Source organism: Chionomys nivalis, chromosome 10 (assembly GCF_950005125.1).
Source record: "Chionomys nivalis chromosome 10, mChiNiv1.1, whole genome shotgun sequence".
Classification (NCBI taxonomy): Eukaryota; Metazoa; Chordata; class Mammalia; order Rodentia; family Cricetidae; genus Chionomys; species Chionomys nivalis.
Genome location: NC_080095.1, coordinates 5080817 through 5094205, shown reverse-complemented (window position 1 = coordinate 5094205; position 13389 = coordinate 5080817). Strand labels below are relative to the sequence as shown.

Sequence of the window (13389 nt, the reverse complement as noted above, 5' to 3'; positions counted from 1 at the left end):
CTCATATTGTTGACTCTTCTTGCTTTTTGATATTAGTAAGGCAAGTGGAATTGCCCTTACTTCTTAGGTGAGAATATAGCTTTCAAGAGATGCATCCCTTACAACAAATATAACTCTTATTAGCTAAAAAAATGACACTACTGAGCAGTTAATTTAGACTTTTAGCAAACTTGTGCAACCACTTTGGAAAGCAGTGTGGCGGTTTCTCAGGAAATTCGGGATCAACCTACCCCTGGACCCAGCAATACCACTCTTGGGAATATACCCAAAAGATGCCCTATCATACAACAAAAGTATATGCTCAACTATGTTCATAGCAGCATTGTTGTAATAGCCAGAACCTGGAAACAACCGAGATGCCCTTCAATGGAAGAATGGATGAAGAAAGTATGGAGTATATACATATTAGAGTACTACTCAGCAGTAAAAAACAATGACTTCTTGAATTTTGCATGCAAATGGACGGAAATAGAAAACACTTTCCTGAGTGAGGTAATCCAGACCCAAAAAGAGGAACATGGGATATACTCACTCATATTTGGTTTCTAGTCATAAATAAAGGATATTGAACCTATAATTCGTGATCCTAGAGAAGCTAAATAAGAAGGTGAACCCAAAGAAAAACATATAGGCATCCTCCTGAATATTAACCTTCATCAGGCGATGAAAGGAGACAGAGACAGAGACCCACATTGGAGCACCGGACTGAAACCCTAAGGTCCAAATCAGGAGCAGAAGGAGAGAGAGAACGAGCAAGGAACTCAGGACTGCGAGGGGTGCACCCACATACTGAAACAATGGGGATGATCTACTGGGAACTCACCAAGGCCAGCTGGCCTGGGTCTGAAAAAGCATGGGATAAAACCGGACTCACTTAACATAGTGGACAATGAGGGCTGCTGAGAAGTCAAGAACAATGGCACTGGGTTTTGATCCTACCGCACGTACTGGCTTTGTGGGAGCCTAGGCAGTTTGGATGCTCACCTTACTAGACCTGGAAGGAGGTGGGAGGTCCTTGGACTTCCCACAGGGCAGGGAACCCTGACTGCTCTTCGGGCTGATGAGAGAGGGGGACTTGATTGGGGGAGGGGGCGGGAAATGGGAGGCGGGGGCTGGGAGGAGGCAGAAATCTTTAATTAATTATTTAATTAATTAATTAAAGAGAAATCTCATTAACAATACATTTCGAATAGAAAAATTGGGTGTCAGGAATATATTTCATGTCAGGTACTGTACTAAGCAAATACCTTATGTCCTGTTTCACTTCAGAAAGGTTCCATAAGACAAGTACTGTTAATTTCCATTTATATGTGAGAGAACTAAGGCACAGGGTCCAAGTAATCTGTCCCAGGTCACACAAATGGCGAGTATAGCTTCAGTGTCTGCATTTACATGTGCCTAGCTTTATCACCTCAGCCTCGTGCACCTGCTGTGATGCACTCAACATTATGCAGTAATCCGTGCATCCCTTCTGAGAACTGTAAGCACAAGTTATGGGCGTGTTAGCCTAAGCTGTGGAGTGATTTTGGGTTTGTCAGTACCACTGTTGACAGAGGACCTGGAAACCGTACTGTAGATTCCAGTGTTACTGAATTAGCATGGCATGGAATATCCTTTATTGTAATATGCTCTTCATGGAGAGTGGACACCTCTCAGAGAGGCTCAGGCACACGTCAGTAAGCTCCAAGGAACTCTCTGAGAAGTGACATGCTTTTTCATGGCATGGCCGTGATGGTGGGCCTCACGTAACTCTGAGGGAAGGACCGCTGCTCTGTGACAGCCTTCTACCATTTTATGTCCTGTACACACGGTGTAGCTGTGGCAATCCCTGGGTACACTTAGATTGGGGGGCAAGAGGGCATTGAATAATCTGGTTGTCATGGTTTAGCCCCCACACCTCCCTAGAAAAAGCTTTGTGATGTGTAAATCCTGAACCTGCTCTAATTTCAGGTATTATTATATAGTGACAGTTATTTTAAAAATTCAAGCCCTAATTTCAATTCCAGATTGTTTACAATCTTTTTAGGAGAGCAGAGAAAAATGTATAGCTCATTAAAAACAATGAAAAAAATCCAAACAATTTTTTTGGCACACACTTATTACTACGGATGTAGTCAGGTCTCAGGGTTAGAACCAACTGTTGAATGCCATGTTCACCAGCAAGTTTTCTTCATTTGATGTGAACATGAGCATTTGGTCACAGTTAGTAATGGTACAAATGGTTACTGGAAAGCTAAGGACGTGCTTATTCTTATTATAAGTACTAAATATAGCCCAGCGGGTGGTGACACATGCCTTTAATCCCAGCACTTGAGAGGCAGAGACAGGTGGATCCCTGTGAGCTCAAGGCTAGCCTGATCTACAGAGCAGAGCGAGCTCCAGGACAAGCTCCAAAGTTACAGAGAAACCTTGTCTCAAGAAACAATAGATAGATAGATAAACAAATAAATAAATAAATAAATGTGCCAAGCATAAAAAAATAAAACAAAACGGGAGCCTACAGAATGGGGGAAAAAATCTACACCAACACCACATCCGACAGAGGACTGATCTCCAAAATATACAAAGAACTCAAGAAATTGGTCATCAAAAGAACAAATAACCCAATAAAAAAATGGGGTACAGAACTAAACAGAGAATTCTCAACAGAGGAATCTAAAATGGCTGAAAAATGTTTAAGGAAATGTTCAACATCCTTAGTCATCAGAGGAATGCAAATCAAAACAACTCTGCGATTCCATCTTACACCTGTAAGAATGACCAAGATTAAAAACACTGATGACAACTTATGCTGAAGCGGATGTGGGGTAAAGGGAACACTCCTGCATTGCTGGTGGGAGTGCAAGCTGGTACAGCCCCTTTGTATATCAGTATGGCGATTTCTCAGAAAATTAGGAAACAACCTTGCTCAGGACCCAGCAATACCACTTTTGTGTATATATCCAAAGGATGCTCAATCTGCCACAGGGCCACGTGCTCAGCTATGTTCATAGCAGCATTGTTTGTCATAGCCAGAACCTGGAAACAACCTAAATGCCCCTCTACTGAAGAATGGATAAGGAAAATGTGGTGCATTTATACAATGGCGTACTACACAGCAGGAAAAATAATGACATCTTGAAATTTTTGGGCAAATGGATGGATCTAGAAAACATATTTTGAGTGAGGGAACCCAGACCCAGAAAGACAAATATCATATGTACTCACCCATAAATGACCCATAGAAATAAATTTTTAAAAATCAGCTTACAATTCACAATCCCAGAGAACCTAGACAACAAAGGGAACCTTAAGAGAGACATACATGGATCTAATGTACATGGGAAATAGAAAAAGACAAGATCTCCTGAGTAAATTGGGAGCATGGAGACCACGAGAGAGGGTAGAAGGGGAGGGGAGAGAAGGGAGGGTAGTGGAGAAAAATATATAGCTCAATAAAAACAATAATTTTTTTAAAAAAAAAAACAATGTTAATATCACAGTTCTATTCAGGATAGAGAAGATATATCCTTCTTGTTCTTAGATTTCTGAAAGCACACTCGGAGCTAGAGGACCGTCAGAGAAAAGATAAGTAGTGACGTTGTCATCTTTCAGCTGAATTGGCACAGCACCTCTCCTGACTCCTGCACATGTTTTCGTCATAACTCTGGCTTTCACCTCGAAATCTCCATTGTTCCAGTCTTTGCCCACACTGGTCATCTTCTCCTGCTCTCAGCTCTGCTTTCCTTTCCTTGTTAAGTTCTGCCCAGCCCTCAAGGGGGAGCCCAAGGCCTACCATGCCTACGAAGTGTCTTGGACTTGTGTTCTTATTCTTGGTAATTTTCACAGGAAAATCCATTCTTCTATGTTATTCTTAGCCTTGTGCTGTCTCACTTTTATTCCTTCTAACCAAAATGCCCTCTGAAGTCCTTTGTTTTCCATTTATGAACTAAAGCCCCTGTCCTGTGGTGCTTTTAATAACCTTTCTGATATTTGAAAGCTATTAAGGTCTACCTATGCAATTCCACATTATCTCCCCCCCCAATTTCCCATCCTCTCTAAACGACTTTAAAATGATGCCAGAAAATCACTTAATGTCCCTCTATAAACAGAAATCTGTTCTGAACAAATGTATTTTTAAGAAGAAAAAAAAAAATAAAGGGGATTTTATCATTTAAAAAAGGACATCTGCAGCAGAAAAGAGAAAGGCCTGATGCCTGGTCTGAGGACACAAATACCCTGCTCTCTATGAAGTGGTTTCTGTGCCCCAAAGAGAGATAGTTTGAGAGGCTACAGCCTCGGGGAAGGAGAGGAAGGAGACTGCTTCAGTGCCTCCTTCACACAAATGCCAGAATCCAGTTTCCCAGGATGAACTTATTCCCAGCTGCCATTTGTTATTCTGGGTGGGAGGACAGGAGTGTGAGTGAAGGCTGAGGAAATCACAGTATCTAGAAAGATGGCCTAGTGATTCCACGAGGACCTGCGTGCTGCTTCCTCCTCATAAGGACCTGCTGGGAGCCGAGGCTTTGTGACCACAGACTGGTCCCTTTCAGCTAGCAAGGGTGAAGAGGCTGGCTCCAAGCAGTCTCTCACTGACCCCTGAGTACCTAAACCCAAGGCCTTCCAGTCACAGATGGCTGACATTTATAATACTAAAGACTTGCTGAGGGTTACTAATGCTCAGCTCGGATATGGAAAGAAATACATAGTGTTTTTCTTTTTCTTTTTTTGCTAAAGGACCTGTTATCTGTTATCTACATGAAACCCATTCTTTTGGGTGGTCAAGGAGTCCCCAATTTTGGTCTAATATAGTAAAGTTATTCAAATACAGTGTGCGCTTCTTTCTCCCGCTCTTCAATAAGATGCCCTGTGGGATATGCTGGGGGTGGGGGCTGTGAGGGCTACGTTGAGAGGGGAGATGTGGGGTCTTTTCTGTCTGAGAGGAAGCCTTCTCTACTTAAAATGTCCTCGGACTGTGCTCCCAAATAAAGTGGTTGACTTTCAGTCCTGGTCCTCCCGCACAGGTCAACATCTTTGCCGCTGTGACGCTGCTATTTTGAAAGCAGCCTTTACGTTTGTTTCCTGGGACCACATCTGTTTTCATCTCGCTGACTGTGCTGCTTATGCTTCCTCTCTGACCACGCGCACTCCATATTCCAAGGCTGTGCAGTTTGGGCTGCGCTTGACCCTGAGGAGATGCCCTTCCAAAGACCAGTCAATCTCTTCACTATCCCTTCGGACAGTAGAGAACTCATTTGTGCAAGTCCTTTTCATACGTGGACTAATAAATGCAAAATCTGCCTCCTGGTCTTCTCTTTGGGGCTTTCCACTTGCCTTGGCCTCTGCAGTAGCAGGCCACTAGAGACAGCCCCTGTTCCCAGAGTCAGATGTAACTATGCAAAACAGCCCTTCTTTAGCCAGTTCAATCCTGCCTCTCTTGTCTACGTTTTCTTTCCCACCTTGGCCTTGCTGATCCTAGGGCTTCTTCCTCTCATAGCTCCTTGGTGTGCCATGTCTCCTCCAGGGAACTTGAGTAACAGATTGTTGTTTCAATAGAATTGTTTTTCAGATCTCCTGACCTCTTGATCATTCAGGTTGACCACACCTGAATAAAAGTAAAATCCTTGTCTCTTAACACAAAGTGTCAGGAGTTGAATTGTTGAGTGTCTCTGCTTTTCCTACTTTGCCTCGTGCATTTGCATCTGCTCTACAGCAGTGACTTCCGGCCGCAGACCCCTGTGCTGCCTCAGCATCCAGATAACAGCACTGCGCCCTGCCCACCCTTCCTGCCTCCTCACTCTCCTGTGCTGCCAGAGTTTCCTTCTGAAACACAGAGCAGTACAAGTTACATGATTCTTGAACAAAAGATACTTTGGACTTTATCTGGTGAGGTAGGGAATCACAGTGTGAGGAAGGGTAGGGAGTCACAGTGTGGAGACACAGTGTGAGGAGGCCGTTCTAGCTGCTTTCTGCTGTGGTAGGACAATCTGACCAAAAGCAGCTTGGGGGGGGTCAAAGGTTTTAGCTTATACTTCCGAGTCACAGTCCACCATCAAGGAGGCGGGGCAGGAAATCAAGCAGGGACTAAAGCAGAGACCATGAAAGAACACTGCTTACTGGCCTTCTCTCTAGCTGGCTTTGATACCTTTCTTATTCACTCATCCAGCCTGGTGCTGGTGGAGGCCAGAGTGGTCCTCCACCAATCATCAGTCAAAACAGTATCTCAAAGACATGGCCACTGGTTGGTTTGATCTGTGAAAATTGCTCAGTTGAGGTTCTCTGACTGTAGGTCTAGGTAGAAGACTAGGGTCATGCTTTAGATGTTTTCAAGGCCATTCTGGGGTCAGGGCCGGGACTACAGCAGCAGTGATAAACATGGTGAGAAGTGGGAAGAATGCCCTGAAGGAAGGACCAGAGGCATTGCAGGGTGGATATCGCTTATACAGTGTGCCTCAGTGTGTAAGGGGAAGCAGAAGGGGAGAATGGGGAGGGTCGAGGATGATGTCTAACTGGGGCCACAGTGTTGCCATTGCCACCAGTTAAGATTAAGAGCACTATGGGAAGAGAGCAAAACTTTCTGTGGTTTTCTTTCTTCCTTCCTTCCTTCCTTCCTTCCTTCCTTCCTTCCTTCCTTCCTTCTTTCTTTCTTTCTTTCTCCCCCCCCCCCAGGGACTGCAGGTACTTTGGGTAGAATATGATATGATATGATATGATATGATATGGATATGATATGTTTCCAGCTTGATGGCTAGAGGGTCCAAGGCTATAGAAGGGAGCTGCGGGCCTTTTTCCACCGCCCAGCTCCCGCACGGCTAGCTTTACCCAAAATAATTACATGGAAACTGTATTCTTTTAAACACTACTTGTCCCATTAGCTCTAGCCTCTTGCTGGCTAATTCTCACATCTTGATTAACCCATTTCTAATAATCTGTGTAGCACCACGAGGTGGTAGCTTACAGGGAAGGATCTTAACCTGCGTCCATCTTGGAGAGGAGAGCTATATCATCTGCCTCACTTCCCTTCTTCCCAGCATTCTGTTCGGTCTACTCCACCTATCTAAATTCTGCCCTATCAGGCCAAACAGTTTTCTTTATTAATTAACCAATGAAAGCAACAGATAGATAGAAAACACTCCCACATCACAGGGCCAAGGAACATAGACTTTGCCATCCCTGTATCCACACAATAGAACTCTAAGATACTAAGTTTCACAGGCTTTTAAAGACCAGTCTTGCACCAGGGCTTAGTGCATTCCTTTGGAAAACTACTGAGTCTGGCTTTCATTGGAAAGCCGAGTTTTGGGGCATCAGCCCCGGAATTCCTAACTGGTCCAGAGCTTCCTAGAATCAGCCACAAGTGTACAGCAAAACATCTCTCTTCCCAGAGCCACTTCCCTGTCCCTTACAGGTGCATTCCAGCCAGGGTCTCTGTTGCAGTCCTCTGACTGCCAAACTATACAGCTTCTCTCTCTTCCCTTCTTTCTCCCTCTCTTGTTCACTTAGCAGCATAGTATATCCCAGTGATAATGGAAAATATGCCGACCGTACATATGCTTGCTGCCTCTCTGCCTTGTCTGGTTTATTGTCTACTTAATCTGATGGGGAAACTTGGTCTTTCCTGAGCTGCACTGTTACGTGTTTGTATAAGTAAATTAAGAATTTATTCACATTTTGTAGAAGTTTGTTTGCAGTATTAAGCAAATGTGATTCTTCTAACATTTTCCTAAAAGCCGGGCAGGGAGTTAAGGACCAAGTGGGGTGGTGAGAACAGAAGGAAGGCCACTGTCCCCTACTGCTTCTCTAACTCCAGCTCCCCACTGTTTGCCTGTGGTCAGCAGCCCTGCTTCCCTGAGCTCCCTTAGGCTCCGTTGAGATGTGCATAGCTTTCAATGTGGGGAGTTGAGGACCCCGTGGGCAGGGAAGGAAAGGTATTTCTGAACTTCACTGTTCTCAGCAGGCAACAATGCTACTCTGGGTGGCATCTAGGAACAGCACTTCCAGATCTGGGGTTTAGAAAGGGAGTCTGGGTGGCTGTGGAAGATTGAGCAGAACAAGAGAGACCAGAGCTAATCGAGTGGGCTAAACGGGGGTTACAGTCTGAGAGGGGTTGAAGGCCTGGGCCAAAGGAAGCAGAACTGGAGAAAGGAACATGAAAGGAAATGATTGGTGACTGGCCGTGGGGAGTGGGTACAGAAAGGATGAATGGCCATGGGGTATCAGGACACCACGAAGGGAGAAGGAGAAAAGCAATGTGGAGAAACCAGGCATGCTCAGCAGGATGAGGTCTGGGGGTTCTATGTATGAATCTGCTAAGATCATGGTGACTGAGGAGATAAAAGGAAGCTGCAGGTTACAGGCAGCTCCAGGGAGAGCATCACACTATCATGTGTTATCCTCAGAAATGCTTCTGCCAAGGTCTGTGCTGGGAGTGTGATGAAGAGAGCGCTGCCTCTGAGCAGGGATGGGATTATGTTTCAGGAAGGCAGCGATAGCACACCCACTGCTCGTGAAAGAACCATCCCAAGTCATAGACACATGAGCTTCCCTTGGAATTGCAGCTCCTCTCGGCAGCCTTTTGAAGACAGATTCACAGCTGAGTCTGTGCTAGCGCACACTGTCTCATGCCCGCTAACTCAACTTTTGGGTGGTGTTTTTGTTAAATTATTTAAGGCAAGCTGTAGAGAGACAGAAGGTGGAGAGAGAGGGGGAGGAGAGGCACGGTCTGACCTTTGGGGACTATATGTATTCACTGTGAGGAGGAACTTGTTTGTACAGAGGGACAAAGTACCTACACAATATGTGATATGGCCCCTTCTAGAGGTGGAAATGACTTCTCCACCCTAGTCCCTCCTTTCCCTGAACTGCTTGTCCTGGACAAGAGAAGCTTGGATGTGTAGTCTTTTATTGGGAAACTATCAGTTTGGGTCTGACAGGCCTGAAAAGCCACTTGTACTGCAGATGATGGGCAGAGGCAGCCACATAAGACCTCGTTCAGTGCTGTGCTGGCTGGTACACTTGGTCCCTAACTCTCTGTCAGCTCTGTTCGGTCACTAAGCCTAATCATATAAACCAGGCTCAGTGTGAAGTTTCACATCTTCTCATCCAGCACAGCCTCCTTCACAAGGAAATGAGAATCTTAATGATAAGGATTGTCGTTTGAAATACTCCCAGGTGACTTTGGAGACATGCAAAGGTAAAGATGCCTGGTTTCCTCTGCAGATCTTTAGTTAGCTGTTCAAACAGTGGCAGTTAGGACATGCGCCAGCCAGCCTGGACTTCATAGCTGCATCTCCCCACTCTTAGAAAGGCAGGGGCTTGTATTCCTTCCTGAGATTTTAGGATCATGACTTTCTTTCTGAAAAGTGTTTTAATAACATTTACCAGAATTGAGAAACCAAATGCCAGAACTGATCAACTTGATTGACCCTTCTTACAAATTTGCTGCTCCCTTCTGTGGAGAACTGGAATAGGGCCTCTTGTTCTTAGGGTTCTCGAGCTGGCTCCCCCCAGCTACTGAGATGGGAATCAATCACTACACTACATTTCTGATTCTTGTCTCAACAGATCAGTTTACCATGAATCTCTCATCATAGAGTGTGCCAAAAGGGGTTGCTTGTGGAAATAGTTCTAAGATACAGTTTTATGCATTCACTTGGTATTAATTCATTGTTTCCTTTGATCAAACCAGGAAAAAAATGTAATTTATAAGATTTTTATTTCAAGTAGAAATGAAGAAGCCTGTCTTAACATCAGTGCAGCCATAATAGGCTGCAAACTAGCAATACTGAGACTAGGCCTCACCATTACAATAGCCGGGAAAGCCACACACTGTACCCTTCAGAGGACCAATGAGAATGGAGACAAACAAGTGCTAGATGCTCCAGAAGATTAAGAATAGCCTACCTAACTTGTATACTGGTTATCAGTTTCCTTATATCAATGCCAGTACCAATCCCTGTTTGACAAGACTTCTGTTGCCCCACTCCTGTCCAATCAGGAGTTCAAACCCCATCTGAATCCAGAATTCCCCACCCCTGCATTCTTTACTCCTTCAGAACCCTGCCATAGCTAAGCTCAGTGCTCCCCCAATCCAACTGCTGTGTCGCGACGACAGAGAGCCCAAGTTTAGGCTTGCAATAAAGGCTCTTTGCTTTTGCATACAAATTTGGATTCCTGGTGGTCTTTGAGGGACTCATAATGTGGGCATAACAGAGACACATTTATGTAAATCCTAAACAAAATAATCTTGTACCGTTATGTCTCATTAATTACTTGATATTTGCATAACATTTTTTCTTTTCACCTGGGCTGTGATTTTTCTGAAAGCAAAGTACTTCTGTACTTCTGTATTTTTTGTTTCATTTTCTAATTTTCACCATAGGATTAAGCCTAAAATGCACTATTTCATAGTTAATTTGCTTGGTATGAAACTCAAATGTACTGGAAAATTTACATTTCATAGCTTCACAGTTTCATTTAGATTCAAGGGGAACTTAGTACTTAACCACCTTATGTTCACATCTACTTTTGTTCATGCCTGTATCTGTAATCAGGTATGTTATGGTTATCCTATGATGTCTGGGGAGTAGCACCCCAAACTCAGCTGGTGCAGTATGAAGAGGCACTGGATAATTGATTCTAAGGAGGAATTGGTTGGTAAAGGACTATGTATCTCTGGCTCTGTCAACACAGTGTTATTTACACACTTTCACTCTTGACATAATGACAATGTCAATTAGTTTTGCCCTTTGTTTCCCATAATTTGGTAGATAAGTTTGAGTAACCAGCCCTATGGATTAATTTGTTGTTTGTTTTTCAAAGGTCTCATCAGAAAGTGGAGGACTCAGAAGAAAGCAGCGATGAAATTCTCGCTCGGCTAACATCTGCGGTAAGACAATTGCCCTACGTGATAGGAAAAATAATGAGACCAAGTTACAGGAAGGAGGCGGTTTGGGAATAGCTTCTTATTGTTGTAAGTGGCGCAATGCAAGGTACTGGCAGAGTGGCTTGACTGAACCCTGCTGTAGCCTCCAGTGATATCACAGGTGCTTTTGGGGGAAGGTGTACATAGCCTATACAGTCTTCATGCTGTGCTCATAGCTTCTGGGCTTTGGACCCAGTGTGGCTTAACCTAGAGACAGTGGTGACTTGCTACACAAATGAGAAAATAGTCTGTTTGCTTAGTCCGAGAAAGGAATCGTGTTAGGCAACACAAGGAGATGGAATTGTTTTTTAATATGGTGTTACAACATTGTCACTATGTTTTGTAAGGATGTTGAAAAGAGTGATTAGTGGCTTTGCTGGCTGAAGGGAAGTTCATACTTTCTTTGTTGTGGAAACTGGCTGTCAATGCTAGATTTTTTTTTTTTTTTGAAAGAAGGTCTCACTGTGTATTCCTGACTGACCCAGAACTCACTGTGTAGACAAGATGGCCTTGAACTCACAGTGATTAAAAGTGTGTATCACCGTGTTTGGCCCTGTGGATTCTAATCACTAAGTCCATTTTTGACAAGCTCTAGGATTTGTGTCTTTATGCATTTGTTTGGCAGTTTCTGAGAAGCTTTTCTAACCTCTCTGGAGAGTCTTTAGTGCTGCGTTAGTACCATTGTCCGAGTTTGCATCTCCTACTTTGATCAACACATGACTGAAGTAACTTGGAGAAGAAAGGGTTTAAGAATTTATTTTAGCTTACACTTTATAGTCTGCCATCGGGGCAGCCAGGTAGAAACTCAAGGTGACAACCTGGTTGTTGGAACTGAAATGCAGACCACAGAGGAACACAGCGTATGGACTTGCTCCACTTGGCTCGTGCTCAACCTGTTTTCTTACATAGCCCAGGTGCTGTCCAAACATGTCACAGGCCAATCTGATGGAGGTAGTTCCCCAATTGTGAGGATCCTACTTTCCAAGTATGTCAAGTTGATAACCAAGATTAGTCCTGACACCCTTAATGAAACGCTAATTGCAGAAATCATGATTGATTGGGTTGTATATGAGTGAAACTGTCTACATGAAGTGTAATGCACCAGGTCTTGCCACCTGGACACCACTTGAAGGATGAGTTTAGTAAAGTAATTTGGGACTTAATATGGTAAGCTTTGATACAGAATCCCACACAAGAGAAAATCTTGACAGTGTGTTAGGAAAATATTTAACAACACACTTCTAGGTTAAACTACAGAACAAAAAGAAATGCTTGTTTTATACAAAACAATAATTACCATCTAAAAACCACTCTGAGTCTGATGCAGTGTTAAATATACCGTCTGTGCATGTGTGTTTGCACTCTGCTAAGATGTGCAACAGCTTTGGGAAGCAGCTGGCATCATTTCTGTTTTATAGGTAGGAAAGCCAGAAGAGGTTATTTAACTCCAAACTAAAGTTTAACTAAAAGGAAGCATTTTCTAAATTTTCTTTTTTGCATTTCTCTAGAAGAAGCTATTATAACCAGCTACTTAATTACCATAGAATATCAATTTCTCAACAGCTTTTTTTCCTGTTTGGTGTCTGAATAATAACCCCTACAGGCTCATATATCTGAATGCTTAGTCATCAGGGAGTGGCACTACTTGAGAGGGATTAGGAGGCGTGGCTTTGTTTGAGTAATTGTGGCCTTGCTGGAGGAAGTGTGTCACTGGGGGTGGGCTTTGAGGTTTCAAAGGTCCGAGCCAGGCCCAGTTTCTTTCTGTTCCTGCTGCCTGTGGATCTGGATGTAGAACTCTCAACTCCTGCAGCACTGTGTCTGCCTGTAGGCCACCATACTCCCTGCAATGATGAGAATGAACTGTCAGCAAGCCTTTATAAGAAATGTTGTGGTCATGGTGTCTCCTCACAGCAATGGAACACTGACTAAGACAGTGTCCAAGGTTGTGATGGAGCTCACTTCCAGTCTTCTATGAACTTGTCCTCCCAGGCTTCGGCTTCCTACCATCCTTTCTTGTAAAATGTTTTATTCTCTTTTTCCTCCATTTGGAATTTGGCTTTATAGATAAGATGACCCAAAATTCCTACCATATACTAGGTTCTGGTTTCTCCTAGGTCTTTGTCTGATTTCTCTTGCATGCTGCCTTTTCTACCCAGCTCTCTTGGGTGATACTTGTTAGAGAGCCATCATGTCCCACTGAGAACCATTGTCTTGTCAGGTACAGCTGGATACAACAATGAAAGTCCAAGACTGTGTCTTCCCAAGGCACCTAGCCTTCCAAGACTTCCTGTTCCTCTGTAGTGCTTGTCCCATATTTTCCCTTCGCTTGTGCACAAAGCCTCTCTCCTTAGCTCTGTGGTCTTGCTATTTCCTTTCTTGGTGCAAAAAGATTAAAATAGCTAGCATTTCTTTAATCTCTCTTTGTTAACTCAGCAATTTGAATTTGTATGTTGGAGAAATTCCCTATCCAGGGGTACATGAGCATG

The 13389-nt window shown here is 43.7% G+C and overlaps 1 protein-coding gene across 1 annotated transcript in view; it reads left to right on the top strand.

Annotated features, from left to right (window-relative positions):
- Positions 1 to 13389, top strand: part of Rapgef5 (Rap guanine nucleotide exchange factor 5) — a 229683-nt gene that overhangs the window by 49040 nt on the left and 167254 nt on the right. The window contains exon 6 of the mRNA XM_057782269.1: positions 10801 to 10867. Within this exon, the coding sequence (XP_057638252.1) occupies positions 10801 to 10867 (67 nt within the window). The remainder of the gene's footprint in view (positions 1 to 10800; positions 10868 to 13389) is intronic.